Below are 23,493 nucleotides of genomic sequence, written 5' to 3'. Positions count from 1 at the left end.
TCCTCATTTTAGTTACCAAGCGATCAAGTCCAATTTTACAGTGCTAGTTTTTTAAAGAAGCGGTTCCTCGAAATGCGTTTTTTAAGGACCCTGGCACGTTGTTTGTTTATATATTTGCTTGTAAGTTTGAAGCGTCACTCCGCACCACCTGAGCACTACCTCCGAATCACCTGAGCACCACCTCAGCATCACTCAGCACCACCTCAGCATCACTCAGCACCACCTCAGCATCACTCAGCACCACCTCAGCATCACTCAGCACCACCTCAGCATCACTCAACACCACCTCAGCATCACTCAACACCACCTCAGCATCACTCAACACCACCTCAGCATCACTCAACACCACCTCAGCATCACTCAACACCACCTCAGTATCACTCAACACCATCTCAGTATCCCTCGTACCAGCTGAGCACCACCTCTGCACAAGCACACCATTACCGCAGGATCACTCAGCATCACCTCAGCACCAGCGCAGCACCGTCTCAGCGTCAGCACAGCACCGCCTCAGCATCAGCGCAGCACCGCCTCAGTGCAGCACCGCCTCAGCATCAGCGCAGCACCGCATCAACACAGCACCCTCTCAGGACCACCGCAGCATCACCTCCGCATCAGCACAGCTGCATCTGAGCATCAGCACAGCACCACCTCCTCATCAGTGCACCACCACCAGTGCAGCATCAGAGCAGCCCCACCTCATCAACTCAGTACCACCTCAGCGCAGCACCACCTCAACATCGGCACAGCACCATCTCAGCATTAACTCAGCATCACCTGAGCACCAGCCCAGCACCACCAACTTGGCAGGACTCGGCACCACCTCAGCATCACTCAGCACAAGCACAGCACCACCTGAGGACCAACGCACCACATCAGCCACAACTCAGCACCACCACAGCACCAATTCTGCCATTGCAGTGCCACCTCAGCATCAGGGCAGCAACACCCAGCACTAGCACAGCACCACCTAAGCACCACTGCTCCATCAGCACAGCACCAAGGGTCAAAGACATGTTTAAGTCCAAGTCTACAGTGTCTACTCAGACACAAAGTGTATGGCCTCCTCCATTTGTGGGTCAAAGGTGTCCCCCATTGCTGCCTTGGGGTGTGTCGGCTGTGGTTGGCTTTGAGGCTGTGACAGTCCAGCCGTAGGGTAGCCTGTCTGGTTACATCCAGGTGTAAGAGGAGACTGCAAAAGATTTACAGTGGCGGATGCTTGACCTCAAATAGACCGGCGTCAGACCCCTCCCTCTAGCCGAGGCCGAGTTGACGGTGATGAGGGACGTGTTACTACTAGGTAGAGCAGTTCATCTTGGAGAGGCCGAGATCAGCCTTCACATCATTTTGCAGGACTCGCTGTCATTTGTTTGCCTCTATGCCAGCCATCAAAAGGAGGCTGGTGCAGGTTCTCACAGACAATAATACTGCCATGTATCTATTGGCTTTTTCAGCCTTTTATGTTTGGCGGACCAGTTGTCCTTGTTCAAATCACTAATTCGTAATGCTTTTTCGGAACGGTTTACAACATATCTTTCCACCAACACTATTTCTAATGGTGCAGTTGGTTCTCACATTTCTCATGTGTGTAGCCTTTTAAGACCAATGCAGTTGCACAGTGTGCATACTTACCTTAAAAACGGTCTTCCTTCGGGCCTTGGGGGTCCCTCTGAACAGGCCTAGGGGGTCAGGGTGTTTCTACCCTGCCCCCTTTTCGCGTTTTGTGCGTTTGTTTTATAGGTTTCTTGTACATGGGGGTCCACCTCTCTGCAAGCAGCTCTGTGGCGCTTGCTGGAGGTACCTGGTGGGCTAGTTGGCCCCCAGGGGACCTCAGGATTCAAGGGGACTTAGTCCCCCAACTTAAAATGCGCCACAGGGTGCGTTTCCACAGTGGTGAAGGTAGGGGGCGGGGCCTGAGGTGATATGTGGACAAACAAGCCCTGTCGCGCGTTTTAAGTTGGGGAATTAATTCCTCTTCAATCCTGAGGTGCCCTGGGGGCCAACTAGCCTCCCAGGTACCTCCAGTAAGCGCCACGGAGCTGCGTTGCAGAGAGGTGTAAAAAGGGGCGTGGACTCTGAACACCTCTCTGCAACGCAGCTCCCTGGCGCATACTGGAGGTACCTGCTGGGCTAGTTGGCACCCAGGGGACATCCGGATTGAAGAGGAATTAATTCCCCATTTTATAACGCGCCACAGGACGTGTTTGCACACATGTCACCTCAGGCCCTGCCCCCTTCCTTTACCATTGTGCAAACGTGCCCTGTGGTGCGTTTTAAGTTGAGAAATGAATTCCTCTTCAATCTTGAGGTCCCCTGGGGGCCAACTAGCCCACCAGGTACCTCCAGTAAGCACCACGGAGCTGCGTTGCAGAGAGGTGTAAAAAGGGGCGTGGCCTCAGAATACCTCTCTGCAACGCAGCCCCCTGGCGCATACTGAAGGTTCCTGGTAGGCTAGTTGGACCCTAGGGACCCTCAGGATTCAAGTGGACTTAATCTCCCAAATTAAAACGGACACAGGGCGCGTTTACACAGGGGAGAAGGGAGGGGACGGGGCCTGAGGTGACATGTGCCAACACGCCCTGTGGCGTGTTTTTAATTTGGGGAAATAATTCCCCTTCAATCCTGAGGGCCCCTGCGGGCTAACTAGTCCACCAGGTGCTTCCAGTAAGCGCCACTGCGCTGCGTTGCAGAAAGGTGGCCCAGGCCGTGCCCCTTTTTCCACCTCTCTGCAACGCAGCTCTGTGGGGCTTACTGGAGTTACCTAGTGGGCTACTTGGACCCCAGGGATCCTGAGGATTCAAGGGGACTTAATCTCCCAAATTAAAATGGACACAGAGCGCGTTTAGACAGTGGTGAAGGGAGGGGATGGTGTAGGAAAGTGGCTCTATATATAGTGGACCAGAGTAAAATCAGCCATACTATGAATTCCGATTTACTCACCTGTTATCAGGAGAGACCTCAGTGCTGCATCTTTGAGCCCAGTACTGATCCTGAAAAGTAATTCTAATCGTACTTACCAGTAACTTGAATTTCCTTCCATAGGCTAACATTCTTCTAAGTGTGGAGTTTTGGAACTTTAAAATGTTCACCTAAATCATCCGAACAAGGCGGGGCGGAGCTTGCCAGCGTCGATGGCAGACGTCTAGGTGCTGAGCTCCGCACCATTACCCATTCCGATCCTGCTAATTATCCTTAATTAACGGAGCCAGGCTGTCCCCGGAGGGGGTGTCACCCCTTGGAACTCAGCAGCAGAGACTGCGGCGTCTCCTGGTTAAAAACAGTGGACGGAGACGAAGTTGCGGTGCGGAGCTGCATCCTCGCGGACCAGGCCGCAATTCCCGGACTCTCCTAGGGAGCTGCCCGGCCTGCGTCGCTGTGTGTGTGGCTGGATTGGCGGAGACGGGCCCGATCCTGCCGGAGCCCCAACAGAGTGGAGGTTGCTGCGGACAAGAGCCGACTGCGGGAGCCACGGGGGGTGAGAGCTGCTACAGCGGAGTGTGAGGAAGGGGGTTTAAACAAAACCTTGCACCGCCCTATAAATGAAGAAGACCTAGCGAGGGCCAGGCTACGACGGTACGCTAGGCCGGGAAAACATCGCCCCCCTTAACAGACGGCTTCCCGGAGCTGCGGCACTACGGATAGGCTTGGCCCCAGACTCTGGTCCAGTGACATTGCCTAAAACGGTGGGCCTGCGGCACGAGCGCGTATATTGGATGGAAACACGTGTGGCTACCGCCGCAGGAGGGGAGCCTTGCCGGGCAGGTACCCTCGGCCCCTTGCCTACACGACGACTAGAGTTGGTGAGAGCCCGAGCACAGGAGGGCTGACACGAGCGCAGGCTACCAAGAGGACAAGAGGTGAGGACGCGGGACTGAGGGAAGGTGGTGCGGGCTGGATTCACTGGACTACTGCCCCTTCCCCCACCTCCCCGCCAGCTTGCGACGCGGTACCCGGACACTAGGCCTGCCACCAACACAAGAACTACTGCGGAGGAGCACCGAGAGCTGCTGACCCCACCAGCGCGTGGTGGACGTCTGGTCGGGCGGTGTTTGCGCACTACCTATTGCTCCCATAAAGAGCGCGACCACGCTTGGCGAGGTGGTTGGGAGGATAGGTGTGCTTGCGGCTGCGGTGGACAGTGTCCATCGCATTTGTACCTGACGCCGCGGCTACACCATCGAGTAGCGCGACCGGAGGGGCAGAAGGAGGCATAACTTGATAACCATAGCGCCAAGGCCTCTATCGCTGAAGAGGCTCTTGGCTCGGGTCTGGTTGCAGGCTGATTGGGGAGAAAGCCTTTCAAAATGGTGGCTTTAGAGCGGCGTATGCGAGGAGAGTAAGCTGCACCCTCAGCCCTTGCGGGTCTGTGGCGGACCTTTCCTGTGACGTACCGGACGTCAGTCAGTCGAAATTGGCTGGGAAGGTGTGCAGCAATAAGGAACCTACGCGAGTGAGGCACGGCAGTGTGATATTTGGGGCTCGATGGTGCGGATTGTCCGGCAAGTTGGAGAGCACTAAATGCACTAGTCATCAGTCCGGGAGGGCGCTGTAGAGAGGAGACCACACTGGTTCGCAGGAGCGGGCAGGCGCGGGATAGGCCGCTGGAGTATCCCTTCGAACTTTGTTTTCTGTCCAGGTGCGGTGAGACCAGTAGTCTTGACGACCTGTCTGTTCGCCATGGGCAAGGGCGACAAAACCCAGACCAAGCTGGCATTCGACCAACGGCGGGCAAAGGTGCCGGAATCTCAAGCACCCGAACCATCACCACGGGGCAGGGGCCCTGAGAGCTTAATGTGCGCGGATATCAGAGAAATGCTGGTGTCTATGGAGAAAGGTCTGCAAGACAGTATGGCGTCAATTGGTTCCAAAATTGATGCTCTTACGTACCGCATGGATCGTATGTCAGAGCGGGTGGACAAACATGCGGAACGCCTTGACATGTTAGAGAGGCGTCTCACTGAAGTGGAAGAAGCGCAAACGGAATGGGACAAAGACCGTAAACAGTTTGGTAGACTACTCCAGGTCATTCAGGATAAGTCGGAGAACTTGGAAGCCCGCTCGAGGCACTCGAACATTCGCATCACGGGGGTTGCAGAGATGACGCAAACTGGTAAAATAGAACTCTTTGTGGAGAAACTCCTAATTACTCTCCTGGGAGAGGACGTCTTCTCACCAATGTTTATCGTGGAAAGAGCTCACCACACGCTGGGACCTCGCCCGCGGGCACCCCCGAGACCGATAATAGCAAAACTGCTGAACTACAGGGACAGAGATGCAGCGCTGCGGGTGGCAAGAGACAAAGGGAAGCTGCAGTTCGAAGGCATGGATATCTCCTTATACCCGGACTTCACTGCGAAAGTTCAAGAGGAAAGACGACACTTCGCGCCATACAAGAAGCAACTTCGTGAACTAGGGCTGGACTACGTGATGTTATACCCGGCAAAGCTGCGGATTAATAGACAAGGTCACTCACATTTTTTCACGGACCCCAGAGAACTCCAGAAATCCTTAAAGGAATGGTCTAAGGAACAGAGGAACAGCCCGAGAAGTAAAAATGGAGAACAGGACGATGCCACCCAATTGGACGAGCAGGACTAGTATGACTGTGGCAACTCAGGCTTACTCACTGTAGGACTATCGGAGGCTGAACAAAGGGGTATGTACTGGAACCCCTACTGCAGTGTAACTCTTGGAGTTGTGCAGCATCGAATTATGGGACCTGAGGGGGCCCGTAAAGAGACTGTGATGCTACAACTGGGTGAGATCTTTACATTATATCTGTATCCGGCAGCCGACCATGTTAAATTGGTTATTTGTTAGCGGAGATGGCTGCAGAGTATACTCTAATGCATATAGTTCTTGAACTTTATTAATGCTATGTGGACCATAGAGACAATGGGGAGATGCCCTTTGAAGTCACACGGAATACAGATGTTGACTCACGTTGATAGGCACTAAGGGGGTAATGGTGCAGGGGCGGTCTCGAGGTACACAATGCTGAAGTATGGTTATTTGTTTCTTCTGGTAACCTCTGCCCTAGTGCTATTAGCTCACACGGTCCCTAGTGGGGCCAGTTTGGGGATTGTTAAGGGAGTTTCCAGGGGGGGGGAAGATGGGGGGAGGGATAGGGTACTGCCTGGCCAGGTTGGGGGTGGTCGGCTGTGGGTGGGGGGGGTGAGATGGGGGGGGGGGGGGAGTTTTGGTTTTGGGGTGCGGGAGCTGAAAGTTACGCCAAGCAGAGTGTTTCCTGGTTCTATTTATCATAGATGACTATGATAGCTATCGCCCTACAGAGTATGGTACACAGGGTCTGGAGAATCCCGTTTGAGAACTATAAAACCTCACAGCTGAGATGACAGGCACAAGTGGAACGACAGTAGAAGGTGACTCTGAGTCTCTGAGAGCGTTGACCTGGAATGTGAGAGGGCTCAACGATTATCGCAAACTTAGAAAGGTGTTAAATTATCTACACAGACATCACATTGACCTCGCCCTTATACAAGAAACTCACCTCCCACTTCCGAGTAAGATGCTTTTAGCTAAAGGGTTCGGGGGTAACAGTGTGGCTGCAGGGTTTACTACACACTCCAGAGGGGTGGTCACATGGGTCAACCCTAGATCTAAACTAAAATTAACACTGATTGAAGCGGACTCAGAAGGCCGCTATTTAATTACCAGGTGTGTTGGCAAAGGACACGATCTTATAGTGGTTAATGTCTATGGCCCCAACTACGACAACCCCGAGTTTTATGCTGCCCTAGCTGCTCATTGCAGATCCCATGTTAGCTCCAGAATGTTGTGGGGGGGTGATTTTAAATTTGTGATCAACCCAGACCTAGATAGATCGGCGGGGCCAACCCGACGGCCAGCAGCCGCGGCCCTACACATGCAGGCGGAACTTGTCAAATTAGATCTTATTGACATCTGGAGACACAGGCATCCCACAAGGGGCGGATATACACACTACTCGGCCTATCATGATATCCATACAAGAATAGACTACTGGCTGGCATCCCAGACAATACTCAATAGTATTAAGGGGTGCACGATATTACCGCGTACCCTCTCGGACCACTCTCCCTTACTCTTGGTACTGGAAACGCCGGTGAAGAGAATCCCTCCATTTACATGGCGATTTCCCCCTTATTCCCTATTAGATGAAGTATTCAGAGGTGAATTGGCGGAGGATATAGACAGTTTTTTTAGATCAATTTGGGGTCTGTTGATAGTTTTCAGACAGTGTGGGACACATTCGAGGTGTATTTTCGGGGTATAGCAATGGCCAAACACTCAAGTGTGCTCAAGTCTATAAGGAAAAAAAAAAATCATCCGAACAACGAATTCCGATTACCTCACCTGTTATCAGGAGAGAACCCAGTGCTGCATCTTTTAGCCCAGCACTCACTGAATTGTTAGCATGTATAAGTGAATCTATAGGTAAGTGTTTAGATGTGTGTGTGTAGATGTAGGAATCACTGAGTGGGTTTTTAGAAACTGGTATTGGTGTGTCAATTGTTTCAAACATGGTACTCCATATTTTATAATGAGTTTTGAAAGGTTATACTAGTGTATGGTAAGATCTATCGGATTGTCACGTGGATGATGTCATCAGTGATATCACTGACCATGTCATGAATGATGTAATATGTGACATCATCAGCAGTGGATTGCGGGTGCACAAGTTATACTTAGTACAACTAACTATAACAGAGGAATTTCAATGGTTTTGTACGAGTGAAATGTACAGCTAACTATAACACCCCTTAAACCGAGGTTTTTTTCAGTGAATTTCTAAGGTTTTTTAAATGCTAATTCCTAACTATAACATGTCAGAAACCTGTTTTTTTCAGTGGGAAAAAAAAAAATATATATATATATATATATATTACCTACTGGCGGTCGCCAGTAGGTATATATAGTTAGGATTTTTTCTCTATGGGTTTTTTGAAAATTCTATGTCTAATAACTTTGGCGTTTGTGGACGGAATTGGCTGAAATTTTCAGGAAAATGGCACATTTTGTTTCTGAGCAGCCCCTGAAAATTGGGGGGGGGTTCGTCCAGGGGGGGTCGAGAAAAAAGGGGGGTCCCAAAACGTGTTTTTAACATTGAGTTTTCCATAGGGCGGTTGGCCTCACTTTTAGCCCGAACGGCTGAATGGATTTGCACGAAACTTGGCAAAATTGTAGGGACTGGTAGCCCGATGTGCCTTTTGTAGGTCTCAATATATGTGCTACAGTGGATTTTGAGAAATTAACGTTTAAAAAAAGATATATATCTGTAACAGCGGACCGGGCAGCGCTCCAGGACGCGTACTTTTCGCGCAACGGAGCTTTGTGAAGCGAAGCTGATTGGTTCTCCGGCGTCTGTCAACATTCCAAACAGTCCGTAGCGGCCGCCATCTTGTCTCTCGGTAGGATCGAGAGACAAGAGGAGGCCAAAGCGAAGGGGCAAATGACCATAAGGGGGAATAGTAGATCCTCGCTGACCCCCTAGGTTTGATGTGGAGGTTTTAAAAGGGCCCCGCGGGGCAAAAAAAAATAATAATAATAATAATCGAACGGCTGAATGGATTTGCACGAAACTTGGCAAAATTGTAGGGACTGGTAGCCCGATGTGCCTTTGCTAGGTCTCAATATATGTGCTTCAGTGGATTTTGAGAAATTAACGTTCAAAAAAAGATATATATCTGTAACAGCGCACCGCTTCGCGTACTTTTCGCGTTACGGAGCTTTGCGAAGCGAAGCTGATTGGCTCTCCGGTGTCTGTAAACATTCCAAACAGTACGTAGCGGCCGCCATCTTGTCTCTCGGTAGGATCGAGAGACAAGAGGAGGCCAAAGCGAAGGGGCAAATGACCATAAGGGGGCATAGTAGATCCTCGCTGACCCCCTAGGTTTGATGTGGAGGTTTTAAAAGGGCCCCGCGGGGCAAAAAAAAAAAATAATAATAATCGAACGGCTGAATGGATTTGCATGAAACTTGGTAAAATATTAGGGACTGGTAGCCCGATGTGCCTTTGCTAGGTCTCAATATATGTGCTTCAGTGCATTTTGAGAAATTAACGTTCAAAAACAAGATATATATCTGTAACAGCGCTCCGCTTCGCGGAGATAAAATTATATCTGTATTACCTAGCTGTTGCTAACACCAGTTAGCGACGGCTAGTAGGAGATAGCGACCATCTTGGGCCCCACTTTGCATGTGAGTGATATTTATCACTAATGACATGCAAAGTGGGCATGCCAAGATGTTAGCGACTGGAAACAGTCGCTAACATCGCTATCTCCTATTATCAACTTTTGGAAATATTCGAGATAAGCGCGAATATCTCCAAAAAGTAACAGCTGCCCTGAGCAGTTCTTAGCCATGTTATCCAATGGGAGGTGGATAACATGGCTAAGAGCATTAGCTCGGTAATGCATGAATATCGCTGAGTTTTCAGCGATATTAATGCATTGCGGTCGTTTTTTATCGTATTTGCGATAAACCTTGATAATAGCAAGGTTTATCTGCGATAATTTCTGACGGTAAAAAAATCTTTGCAATGCATCGTTAGGGATAAATATCGCTTAACTTTGGTAATATGCCCCAACGTCTGTTAACGTTCGATTCGAAGGAAATCAGGAAGTGTTGAAAAACATTGTCTGCGCCATCTTGTCTTTTTTCAAATGCCACACTTTTGTCGTGCACGGCAGCCATTTTAGATGCCTTGACCAGACCCACTCTGTGCACGCTGTCGATCCTTAGCATGGCTCCCCACCCTCGCAAGCATCTCACCCAGGCAGTGGTCACCCCCGCTCTCTGTCTTATGCATGGGTAATAAACCTCCCCCCATCTGCGCTGCTCTTCCCTGAGAATCACACCCTGTGCCCGCCCGACACCTCCCTTTCGCCCTATTCACTACCGCACCCTCTGACACTTCTTTTCCTCTGTGTCCGATTGTCCAGGCCGGTCCTAGGCTATCAGCTAGCCCTGCAGATGTAGTTTATGGCCCCAGCTGTAAAGAATCACCCCTCTTCAAAGGAGTTATAGTAGATCAAGGCCCACACTCGATGAGATCCGTCACAGCAGAAGCGTTGCTATTATCTGAAAACCATCCTGTATTGTGATTGGGGAGGGGACCGAGCGTGAAGCGGAAGATTCCAGGGATGACTCTTTGTACATCAAAGTTTTTACAATTATGTGTCACATTAAAAATATATAGCACTCCGACAAAGTAGTAAGATTATAAAACTTTAATAATTTATAAATATATACAAGAAAACAAAAATAGTAATAACATATAAACATTTTTAGGGAAAAACAACGAAGTAGCGGTCGGCTGTGCGAATAGTCCCAACGCAGCACAACGTCCAGATTTCCGGCGTGGGGCGTCGCGGGGGGTGGGTCATCAGTAGCAAACTGTTGTGCGAATAGTTCCAAGGCAGCAGAACGCGCCGAAATCTAGATGACACGAAAGTGATGTCTAGTAAGTTGCCACCCAGCAAATAACGGCGTGGGGCGTCGCGGGTCATCAGTAGCAAACTGTTGTGCGAATAGTTCCAAGGCAGCAGAACGATGGCACCAAGGTGATGTCCAGTAAGTTGCCGCACTGGTTTTGGTATCCTACAATGCTGCTCCGAATAACGGCGTGGGGCGCCCCGGGGGAGGCGGCGTGAACGGGCCTCTCCAGGTGGAGTGTCATCTGTTGTAGTGGGGCGCCCCTTTACCGTTTCAGTTGCCATTCCGTCCGTTTTTGGTCCACTGTGTCAAAAGCCGCAATTCAGCTGAGTTGCGCCCACTCTTGCGGTGCAGCGATAGGCGGCTGTCACAGGACTCTCAAAATGGCGGCAGGCTCTTTCCTTTTTGGGCCTGGTCCACTGAAATGGCCCTGGGACACCTTGGAAATCGGACGCTTGTCTGCTAGGTCTTGGACCCCATTCTCGAAAGCGTCCCCTCCGCCTTGAGAATTCATCAAAAGTTTTGGGGGCCCCGACTCCTGCAGGCTTCTGGTGGGGAGCGGCTGCCATGATTGCTCGCGGAATGACCACGACGGAGCTACGAGATGGTGGTGCTCTCATGCTGACGCCAGTTTAGTCTGAAACATCCAGAAACAAGGTGGGGCTTTCATCGTTTGGGAAAAAAAAAAAAGTTTTCATCCAATGAAAAGTGTTGTTTTTAGGTCATATGATCAAGCCTTCCATCATTAGGAAACCAAAAGTAAAATGAACCAATGAAAAGTTTTATAAACAAGTCACATGACCTGTTATGCGGCATAGGGTATAAAATGCGTAGAAAATACGTTGGCACGTGAGGCGGCGTCAGTAGCGGACCGATGTGCGAATAGGCCGAAGGCAATACAACGCCCAAGATCCGGATGGCACCGAGGTGGTGTCCAGCAAGTTGCAGCACTGGTGTGGCCATCCTACAATGCTGAAAGTCGGCGTGGGGCGCCCCGTTGGCCTGTGAGTTTGCGTCAGTAGCGGACCGATGTGCGAATAGGCCGAAGGCAGCACAACGCGCCAAGATCCGGATGGCACCGAGGTGGTGTCTAGTAAGTTGCCGCACTGGTGTGGCCATCCAACAATGCTGAAAGTCGGCGTGGGGCGCCCCGTTGGCCTGTGAGATGGCGTCAGTAGCGGACCGATGTGCGAATAGGCCGAAGGCAGCACAACGCGCCAAGATCCGGATGGCACCGAGGTGGTGTCTAGTAAGTTGTCGCACTTCTGTGGCCATCCTACAATGTTGAAAGTCGGCGTGGGGCGCCCCGTTGGCCTGTGAGATGGCGTCAGTAGCGGACCGATGTGCGAATGGGGCCAAAGGCAGCGCAACAATATTTTCTGACTGACACCACAAGGCGCTGAGATGCCAAGATCCGGATGGCACCGAGGTGATGTCTAAGTTGCGGACTGATGTGCGAATGGGGCCAAAGGCAGCGTAACAATATTTTTTGTATGGAAGATACCACTAGGCGTTGAGATGCCAAGATTCGGATGGCACCGAGGTGATGTCTAGCAAGTTGCTGTACTGGTGTGGTCATCCTACAATGCTGAAACTCGGCGTGGGTCGCCCCATTAGCCTGTAAGATGGCGTCAGTAGCGGACCGATGTGCGAATAGGCAGAAGGCAGCACAACGCGCCAAGATCCGGATGTCACCGTGGTGGTTTCATAGTTGAGAGGCACTTCATCTGCAGTGGGGCGCCGAGATCCGGATGGCACCGAGGTGATGTCTAGCAAGTTGCTGTACTGGTGTGGTCATTCTACAATGCTGAAAGTCGGCGTGGGGCGCCCCATTAGCCTGTGAGATGGCGTCAGTAGCGGACTGATGTGCGAATGGGGCCAAAGGCAGCGCAACAATATTTTCTGAAGAGAAGACACCAAAAGGTGCTGACATTCCAAGATCCGGATGGCACCGAGGTGGTGTCTAGCAAGCTATGCAGTTGAGTTGTGTGCGCACTTGCGGCGAATAGGTCGAAGGCAGCATAACAATGTTTTTTGAATAGAAGACACCACAAGGCGTTGAGATTCGGTTACCACCGAGGTGATGTCTAGCAAGTTGCCGCACTGGTGTGGCCATCCTACAATACTGCTCCGAATAACGGCGTGGGGTGCCCGAAGGGGGGGGGAGCCGGCGTGAATGGGCCTTCCTAGGTGGAGGCTCGTCTGCTGTAGTGGGGCGCCCCTTTACCGTTTCAGTTGCCATTCAGCTGAGTTTCGGCTGCTCTTGATGCTACAGCGACAGGCGGCTGCAAGAGGACTCTCAAAATGGCGGCCTGTTCTTTGGATTTGGGCCTGGTCCACTAAAATGGCCCTGGGACACCTTAGAACTCGGACGCTCGATTTTTTTTTCCTTTCCTGTACATGCAAAAAAAGGTAAATGCCCGGTACGTTACACGCTTCATCTGCCACGATGAACTCTCCAGAGGAACCGAAAAAAAATATAGTTGTGGTAACTATACCATGCATCGTCATATGGAGAGGTGGCACCAATTAATTATAGTGCTGCATAAAAGAGAGATTTGGAGGAGAACCCCTGACCTGCTAGTACATTCATCAAAGAAGTGGCACTGAGAGCTTCAGAGGCAAGGGAAACGGTCCCAAATATTTAGAAGAACTTTGGAAAGATTAAAATGACATGTTTAGATTGTGGCAAATTAATTTCATGTGGACAGATGAGTGTTACTCTAATAAATACAGCATATGAACATCATCATAGTCGATGGTTGGTAGAGACATTTTGACTATATCCTGGACCTGCCCGTCCTCGCCCAAAATGGCGCCGGAATAAATGGGACTCGTAACTCCTTGTTGTGTACTGGTTGCAGAACCTTGAAATCACGAGATACGTATGCAGTTTTGAAGCACATGGCGGGCGGGGACGAGAATTGATTGACTATTTCGACATCCCTATTGATATTAAGTTCTGATGTGTTATTGATTACTGTACTGTTGAAAGTTCGAATTAACGTCACCCATGGTACTTGCCCGCAAATGTATATCTAGATAATTTTATTGTAACTGGCCCTGTCGTATTTTAATTATAAAATGTACGTCCACCGATTCCGTAACTGTTAGACACCTTAGTTCTTGCAACCTAATGGCCCGCCCGTTACGTTCCTCTACAGTGTAAATGTCTATTCATCATATACGATTACAGTTTGCTCTGTGGCAGGCCCACGTGGTTATAGGCTCGTATTTGTATAATGACATTTTCACAATAAAGGTTTTTAAAAGGAAACATGGTAGTAGTATATACATTGGTAAAGTTTTTAATAATAGTGACTGTTTTAGAATCATTAAAAGGCAAGTGAAATAAAGCAGACCAATTACATGAAGGGTAAAAGGTATAATACGAAGGAACGCAGTAAAGATAAATGGTCAAGGGCTGTTGTGTTTTCTATTCCTGCAACATAAAGTGATCGATAAGAATCTCATATTCAGGCGTATCGGCGACTAAGACAGCAGGTCGACCCTCTTTTGCTCAACGGCTCCGTCATGGGACGAAGAAACGCTCTTTTTCTCGAAAAAAGAATATATTTTACTTGCAGGACAGTTGTAAAATTTCCGGGAAAGTACATTAGCCTGGAACATTATAACATATATTTAAGAAAAAATAATGTTCGGAAGTAATGAAAAGCGTAATTTTTAGGTCATATGACCAAGCCTTTCATCATTACAATAAGAAAAGTAAAATGAACCAATGAAAAGTTTTATTAACAAGTCACATGACTTGTTATGCTTACGTTACGCGCTGCGCGCCCCGGATGACTTCCGGATGCGCTAACGCGGCGCGTCATATGACGCATTACGCGACAACGCAGGTACAGAATATAGTCAAAATGTCTCCACCAACCAGCGGTCGGAACACAACCCCTTTCAGCAGGCTAAATAGTTCTGTTAAATGGCAACAGAAGGGACAGGCAACAAGAACCATCAGTCAAAGAGGGGAGGGCTAGTTCTTCTCTACCGGGTTACATTGGGGCGCTACCGGAACTGATCGAATTGGTAGTCTACAGTGTTTCTGGATGTTTCAGACTGAAGCTGGGGTTAGCATGAGAGCAGCACCATTTCGTAGCTCCGTCGTGGCCATTCCGCAACCAATCATGGCAGCCGTTCTTTATCGTTATTTTGGGCGGGGTGGGTGGCGGAGCCGAGCTGTTTTGCAGCCATCATTGTGTGGAGTTCAGTTCATCTCACTAGTTTTGTATTTGTCATGAGGGGTTGTTCCTAATGTTTCTATTTTAGCGAGGTCAAAAAGAGATCCCATTAGTGGCCTACTGATTTTGCTCGATTCCTTTTCTTTTTTTTTACACGATTTTTCGTTATCTGCAAAGACTAAACAGAGTATTGCGACTCTGTGTTTGTTTGTAAATAGAGAATGAACCAAAGAGAACTAATTCTAAAACAGTAAATACTTGGATAACAATCAATCAAATGGAGAGAGAAGCAGGCACGACGGATTACAACGGGGGCAAACGCCTGCGTTAACTACCTTTCACTATCTGCAAAGAGAGAGTACTCCTAATAGAAATGAGGGGGGGGCACCATTCAAAGCAGATCAGTGTGCATAAACACGAAAATGTTTTCACTTACCACGTACTTGACATTCGACAGCTTATGATATTTGCTATTAAAAAACCATTGAAATTCACTGAAAAAACCATAGGTTATAGACCATATATAGTTAGGAATTAGCATTTACAAAACCTTGAAAATTCACTGAAAAAACCATAGGTTATAGACCATATATAGTTAGGAATTAGCATTTACAAAACCTTATTTTACTCACACAAAACCATTGAAATTCCATATATAGTTAGTTGCACTAACTATATATCGCGCACCCGCAATCCACTGCTGATCATGTCACATATTACATCATTCATGACATGGTCAGTGACATCACTGATGACATCACTAATGACATCTCAAATGACATCACTGATGACATCTCATTTGACATCATTCTTGTGCTAATACGATAAACCTCTTCAGACTCTAATATAACCTTAGATACACTCAGTGTATACAGACACTCACACACTGCCACTCATCCATGGAGTTACTCACACACCCAGTCAGTCATGCAAAGAAACAATCTCACCTCCATTTCTTCAACTATACAGTTAAACACACCTTACTTATTGAAACATATACTAACACATATTTACTCTCTTATACAATCCCTGATACAAGTTCACAATGATCGATACAACCACTCACTCATTCAGTGGCTCTCATGCACAGTTATTTATATATGCCAACTCTCACATGTACTGTGTTTTACATATGTACTTACTATGACATGTAGCATTGAGATATCCATTCACTCATCAATACACTCATGCACACAGTCAACTGCCCATGTAGCTGTTTCCACATGCACTCTTGAACTCATACACCTAGTGAATAAACTGCTCACACATCTATGCATAGAGTCACACACCTTCCAGCCACCCCCACACAAACTCAATCTCCCATAGAAATACTTGGGCAACCAATTAATAACACATATAGCCTCTCGTATAGCTAATGATCAACACATGCAGCAGTTTACAGAACAACAGACATAATGATGCACAAATTAAGACAGTTTAGTCACTAACCCATGCATTCAGTGAGACACATTTAATCACTCACTCATACAGTCAGTCACGCACCTACTAAATCCTTCATCCAGACACTTATACATCCACTCATTCTTCAATATGTAAGACATATTTTAACTTTACAGAAACATACAGTCACTGGATGTTGTCATCAGTGATGTCATCAGTGATGTCATTTGAGATGTCATCAGTGATGTCATCAGTGATGTCACTGACCATGTCATGAATGATGTAATATGTGACATGATCAGCAGTGGATTGCGGGTGCGCGATATATAGTTAGTGCAACTAACTATATATGGAATTTCAATGGTTTTGTGTGAGTAAAATAAGGTTTTTTAAATGCTAATTCCTAACTATATATGGTCTATAACCTATGGTTTTTTCTGTGAATATATATATATATATATATATATATATATATATATATATATATATATATATATATATTTACGACAACGCTCAAAACTGGAGGGCACTTCCAAAACTCCTGGACGCCGCAGCAGCAAGGAACACGAGACCCAAAGCTATATATATATATGTGTGTGTACACTACAAAGAAAAAGTATATGTTTAATAAACAGATTTAAACAAAAATGGTGATGAAGATGAATTGATGCACCTCTTCTTGCTCTCACAGGCTGGGGCAAGTGTTCGGGTGGTAAACCAGTTGTTAACAGAGATGGATGGGCTCGAGAGGCGCCGGCAGGTTTTCATAATGGCTGCCACTAACCGTCCAGGTAAGTATTTTATACCTACTTTTGGAATTTTGGAGTAAAATAATTTATTGGAACAAAATCCCAATTTTCATTCCAGGTTAGACTATTTTTTAATGGGTACAGCTATATATCAATTTTAAAACATGGAGAGAGCTGGGGAGACACTGGGTGAAATGGATATGAGGAAACACTGGCAAAGGCTTGCATCATCATACATGATGGCGAGGATGCAGCCAAGTATGTGCTACAGACTGGTCCGGACACTACAGACTTCATCTGCAACATTATCGGCACCAGTGCCATGTTCAGAAAGCACACCTCAATGCAATTAACTGGGTTTTCTGGAGATGTGCGGGCATTACTAATGGGCATGCCCTTCGATCGCTCTAGCCGCTTTGAAGAAAAAGCTGGTTCTCCATTGGAACAATGTAAGGACAATGACAAAGCAGTACATTCTTTGGGGTTATTGACACAAGAATAAACAATTTCCTTACCGGTACAGAAAATTCAGTAGCTATTCAAGAGGGCTAGCTTACAGGCAATGTCAATCCTCCCAATCGATACTACAACAGCCAACCCAGTCTTTTTTTTCGGGCAGCCGCCATGGCACCAGTAGACACCCTTTGAACTAGCAGGAGTAATGATCCTCAGATTCTTTCTCCCCTGCCACTTTAGTTTGCCCGCCAGGTACATGCCTGGTCAGTAGGAGGTAGAATATGGCATCTCTTCTGCTGGAGATCCATCATTTCAGACAGGTAGGTTTTACAGATTAGTCAAAGGAGCTATGCTCTGCTCATTCTTTATCCTACACTCCACATTCCTACAGCACCACAGCTACTTTTGGAGGAGCCCTGTGGTGTCCTGAAGCCGGAAGCCAGTCTTCTGTTCCCCGAGGGTGCCATCAAGAGTATACCATACTCTGCGTTGGGAAAGGATGCTATTCACATTGCTTCCTAGTTCCACAGGCCTATTTTGGACTTCTGCCATTGGCTCAGATCATGAAGGGCAATGGACAGCATCCTTGGATTTGCAGGATGCATATTTCCATATAGCCCTCATGCATCCCACAGGCATTACCTACGGTTCAAGATAGACCAGAAGCACTACTTACGTCTGCTCCTCTGGTGTTCACAAAAGTGATGGCAGAGGTTGCTCCCAAGTCATCGGATGTCAAGAGCACTTGTATTCCTATCTTTTGACGACTGGCTGCTAAAGGCAGGCTTGTCTCAGTCAGTCACAGACCACCTGCAGATGACAATCTAACTCCTGACATTGTTGGGTTTTACCATCAATGATCTAAAGTCCCGCCTAAGTCCCATGCAGAGAATTCTATTCATCAGGGCAGTTCTGGACACTGTGTCGTTCAAGGCCTTTCCTCTGCCTCATTGAGTCTGGGACATTCTTGAAATGTTCCTGATGTTTTGAGATTAGTCCTGGATTTCAGTGAGAATGGCTCTGAGCCTTCTTGGTCTCTTGGCCTTGAGTGTCCTCCTCATTCCGAACTCCAGGTGACACAAGCAGGCCCTGCAGGGGATCCTCAGTGGCCCCAACATTGGGGTTGCCTCTCTGACTCTGTTCAAATCTCAAAGGAGATGGTGTAGGATTTTTACTAGTGGCTGGCAGATGCCAACCTGACCTGTTGCAGGCCACTCTTCCTTCCCAAACAGACGTCATGGTTATGATAAACACATCACTGCTGGGTTTGGGGGAGGGCATCTGGGTGAGGTAGAGCTACAACACTTCTGAGCTCCACTGGAGAGCTTACCCATGTCAGTCTATTGAGCTTCATGCATCAGTTTGGCTGGTGCAGGTCCTCATGGATAACAGTACCACTAGGTGATACTTCAACAAGCAGGGCACAGTAATGTCACTGATACTGTGCAAGGAAGGAACTATGCCTCTGAAGGTGGCTCAACCAGCAGAACATCTTTCTGCTTGGAAACATGTAGCAAGGTCCCTGAATGCTAGATCACATCAGGCAGACTACTAGTGTTGCCTTTCTGAGGTGGCAACCCAATAATTCCTTGCAAGCTTAGAGCCACCAAGGGGATTATTATTTAAATGAATGCTTCAAACTTTCTTAGTCTTATAGTAACTGTACATGAACAGTGTAAACCACATATTGACATGAGGCAAGCATTCCCAAATATATCACCAGAAAACAACTTACTTTGTCAAAAAGTTAATTCTCAAGAAGATGTTCGTCCTAATAATAATTACTTCAGAAGATTGAACAAAGATTACATTGAACAGAATTTTCAATTTTACAAATTAAACAACATGCAGTGTAAATTTTAACATACAGCAAAACATCTCGCGTTAAAAAGATATTCAGAATTATTCATCAAGAAAAGAAATACAAGTGATGATTCCACTCGTGCGAAAAAAGGTAATCAGTTGATCACTCACCCAGTTCGTAGTATGCATTGTTGATGCAAAGACACTTGTTTGTAAAGTGGCAAGTAGCTAAGTTACATTGACATTCCAGTCGCTCATGAAATCAATAAACAAAACCATCTTCGGGACAGAAATGCTTAGAGTAGATATTAATGAACCCATTATATAAAGGATAGTTTGCAGCAATTACATGACGACCGGCAATGTCTGCTAGAAAAGAGTGGTCTGCCAGCAAAGTGATAACTTAATTGATCAAAAAGTAATTACTTATTGTGACTTATGGATTAAATCCCAAAAGGCTTCCATGGTATTTAGCTCCAGAAGCTGATTGCTTTTTGTCCTTTGTGGCTCCTTTCCTCTGAGGTGGAGCAGGCTATCTTTGATCAATAACTTATGCCCAGGCTAGATCAATTTGCCAATGTTACGATCACACAGTGTCAAGAGTTCTCCAAGGTGCTAATTGGTAGATGCATTAAGGCTGGAATGATGCGGGCCAGAATGCTTTTCTACTGATACTTCTCCTGCATCAGGTTCTGAGGAAGATCAATATAGACTTGGTCCAAGTCGTTCTCATCACACCAGACTGGGCCAGAAGAGTGTGGTAGCCATTCCTTGTCCTCCGATCAGGCTTCCACTTCAGAACACCCTACCTTCTTAGTAGCAGAGTAGGGTGTCTTCATCCAAGTCTCCACACCATACACCTCTATGTGTGGAGATTGAGCTGCAAAAACTTAATGCACTTGATTAGCTGACCTTAGTGGTTAAAGTAGTCCTTGCGGCCTGACAACTTTCCATGAAATCGGTCTGCACTGAGCACTGGAATAAATGTATCACTTAGATTTGTCCTGAAACACTGACCTTTTGCAAGCCAAACCGTTTAGATGTTCTATGGTTTGTTCTTTCGTTATCCAAGTAAGGCCTTGCAGTGAGCACAGTGAAGTCTTATTTATCTGTTTTTTTGGCCTTCTGTGTACCTGACCAACCGTCTTTGTATTACAAATTATTTACCTTCGTAACAGCCTTTCTAGTTGATCTATCTGTCTGCAGATTCCTCACTATTCCTCTCCACTCCCCCCGAACCCACAGCCCCCTTACCATTTTCTATGGAATGTCCTCTTCAGTACACTGATGCACGGGTGCATTAATGACATAAGTCTGATTTGACTTCTGTAAAATGGCCTGGAATGCCATTTTCCGTAGAAGCAATTTCCACATTTAGTGGAACTGCCCTCATTTTATAGAATCATAGTCACATGCTGTCATAATCTAGAATACTTCTTTGGTCATCCAAGTACTTATTCTTGGGCCTGCTCCCATCCCTCTTTGCATTGTCGGAAAGAAGGCTAAAACGATTGTGTGAAGCCTTGCTAAGTTATTTAAGAGTTCACCCTAAGCTGTATCTGGCACCTTATTTCTCTGGTCAAACCTGTTAAGGATTCCAGGCTATACATATTCTAACCCAGAAACTAGCTTTAAACGCACATACAGACAGTCAAGCCGGCCCTTAAAACTATAACCATGCACCTGGGATTTTCAATGCCATTAATAATTCACGTTTACTTAATCCCTAATGTACCAATAATTAAACATGAGACCTTGGCCAATCCCAAGTGCCCATTCGGCTCCTCGGTACCTTCATTGGAGTGTGTTCTAAATTAACTGTTTTATATGAATGGTTTTGGCTGTTCGCATTCCCTATGTTTATCTGTATAAACACAACTTCGACTGCTAAACAATGGTCTAAATAATAGATGATTGTGGGACACTTCCCCATCCTTTCCCTATCGTCACTGCTGTCAGGTAATTTTAGGACATAGTTTGATTGAAATTGTTTAATGAATGTAAATCCTTTAACATTCACATATCCATCTATCACGTTGTCTTTGCAAAGTGTCTTCTTTCTTGAAGTATTTTTGTCTTCATTTTTAATTTGTGACTTCTCCTTTTGTCTTTGCTGTTAGATATAATTGACCGAGCAATTTTGCGTCCGGGGAGACTGGATAAAACTCTGTACGTGGGATTGCCACCTCCCATGGATCGCTATGCCATTCTGAAGACCATCACAAAAGTGGGTACATTTAAAATGTTATTTTTTTTTGCTGTATCATGATTTCTTGAGTTCCTAAAGGTCACTTGCTGTTAGTGGTGGGCACATGGGATGATGCACCAAATTCATATGGCAGGTGCTTGGGAGAGATGAGTACCATGTGATCCTCTACTAAATGCCTCTCTTTATTCTCATACAGTTGACTCGGAACCTTTCTCTTTTCTGCACAAAATACTTCCCTAGCTCCGATGAGTGTTTTGGGTTGTTTTATGTCAGGCAGTCTCCAATGCCCATCTCTTTTGGATACCCCTGCCAGTAGTACCAAGACCTGAAGCTGTGTTAACTGGTCTCAAATAATACATTCTTCATCTACTCACATGATCCTCATTGGATAGGACTTCACAAAACATTGATGGCATAAACAATAACACATTAGTAGCCATCCACATCATTTTTTTTCTCTCTGGCTGTGAGCCAATGGGTCTCAAGCACTGCTCCCGCGGCCATGTTCGATTCGTCCTCCGTCCATCATGTAGGGAAGTCCTCAATAGCGCTCTTATTCCTTTGTGCTGGAAACCATACTTGCACCATATGAACAATTCCTATGGTTCATCTAATCCAGACCTGCAAGAGGCATTTGAAATGTTTTCACAGACTTCTGCTTCTTTGCTAATATGCCTATGTCAGTAAAACTGTGTCTAACCTACAGCGGAAAGCAAGAAACCTACCTCTCGAAGGCACTGGTGAATAAGCAGTCAGTGCAAACTTTGACACAAAAACCCTCATGTAGAATTAGTTTATTGTGTGTACCCTGTCATTTTATTTATAATGTTAATCATTTATTGACTCTTACAGTAGTAGTTCTCTTAGAAACACTGTACCTATTTACATATTCAGTACACTAGACAGTGGTTCTAGAGGTGATGTAGTCAGCGACTGGTGAGTGCTAGTCTAACACTGATAGGCATGTCCTTAGAGTATACCCGATAGACATTTTATTTTTGTTTCTAGCTGGAGAATTACGTGGATGAGGAACAGAAGGGGGTCACTGCTACTGTCAAAATACCATTCGAAAAGGCAAATGTATAGAGCACTCCTAAGTGCAGAAAATGTTATGTTCATCTTTGGCTATCCCTGGAGTGAGTTCCAATGGAGGGTCTGAGGAAACCTCCTATCTCGATGTGTCTCACCCAGCACCCTTTTAACCCTAACCTCCTAAAAGGTGCCCAGAAATCCTATGCAAATCAGAGTGCTTTGTAGCCTCCCAGGAGTATGAAGCACTACATGAATGTAAATACTGTACAGGGCATCGGAGCAAGTGCCTCACACCTAGTGATCTTGTAGTATCTGCAGTAAATGTTTTGAATTTCAGTTTTAAGGAATTACTTTTTGTCAAGTTTATACGATGTTTGTGACAAAAAGATTATGTATAGTTTTGCAAAACGAGAGATTAAGAATACATGCTTTTTATCCCGTAAATAGAATATTCCTGGCAGAATGTATCCCTGGCATTTGTAAGCGATACAGGGTCTTAGATGATTTCTGGACTCACTTGATAAAAAGTCCGCTTGGTCAGAGGCGTGAAGCTGTAACACTATTTGCTTTCACAACTGAAATATGGCTCCAGGCCAGTGGAAGTTAGTAGTAGTATGTAAACTGAACTCCGGTTGGGCTCCAAGAAGTTGATTTGTTCTCAATTGGAAGGATGTATGATAAGGGAGGGGTTACAATGAGAAGAGGGACTTTATTTTCTGTAGAGTGAAGACTGGTGCACAAACGATTGAAATAAATAAATAAGTCACTTCAGTTGTGAGCAGCTAAAGCAGAACCACACACTCTTACCATCATTGATGAATACAAAGCACTTTTAAAATGGATAAGTATGTGGCATACTAATTGTATGTGTGTTCCTCACCAAAGAAGCAGAGCATCACTGGTATAGCCTCTTTTATAGCCTTTTTGTTTTTAGATACACCTAAGGGCTAGATTAGATCATTCAATAAAATTGATTTTTAGATGCATCTTGTTTATAAAATGCGTTATACTTCATGCAGTGCCATTGCGTCATTGTATTTTCTTAGACTTTTTTCCTTCTCTTGGTAGGGTGGCACACGACCCCCTTTGGAAGCTGATGTAAGCCTGGAAGAGATTGCTCAGGACACACGCTGTGATTGCTACACGTGAGTATGCCTTTTGGCTTCTGAATTTGTTTTCCTAATGTGTTTCACCTTGCAAGGTTTAA

At 46.4% G+C, this 23,493-nt stretch overlaps 1 protein-coding gene across 1 annotated transcript in view; it reads left to right on the top strand.

Moving 5' to 3' along the window:
* The window catches only part of NVL (nuclear VCP like), a 502,294-nt gene that overhangs the window by 299,427 nt on the left and 179,374 nt on the right, over positions 1 to 23,493 (top strand). The window contains exons 18-20 of the mRNA XM_078649847.1: positions 16,729 to 16,828; positions 21,166 to 21,272; positions 23,355 to 23,431. Of these exons, the coding sequence (XP_078505973.1) occupies positions 16,729 to 16,828; positions 21,166 to 21,272; positions 23,355 to 23,431 (284 nt within the window). The remainder of the gene's footprint in view (positions 1 to 16,728; positions 16,829 to 21,165; positions 21,273 to 23,354; positions 23,432 to 23,493) is intronic.

Source organism: Lissotriton helveticus, chromosome 6 (assembly GCF_964261635.1).
Source record: "Lissotriton helveticus chromosome 6, aLisHel1.1, whole genome shotgun sequence".
In the NCBI taxonomy this organism is placed as follows: domain Eukaryota; kingdom Metazoa; phylum Chordata; class Amphibia; order Caudata; family Salamandridae; genus Lissotriton; species Lissotriton helveticus.
This window is presented reverse-complemented; position numbering and strand designations above follow the sequence as displayed.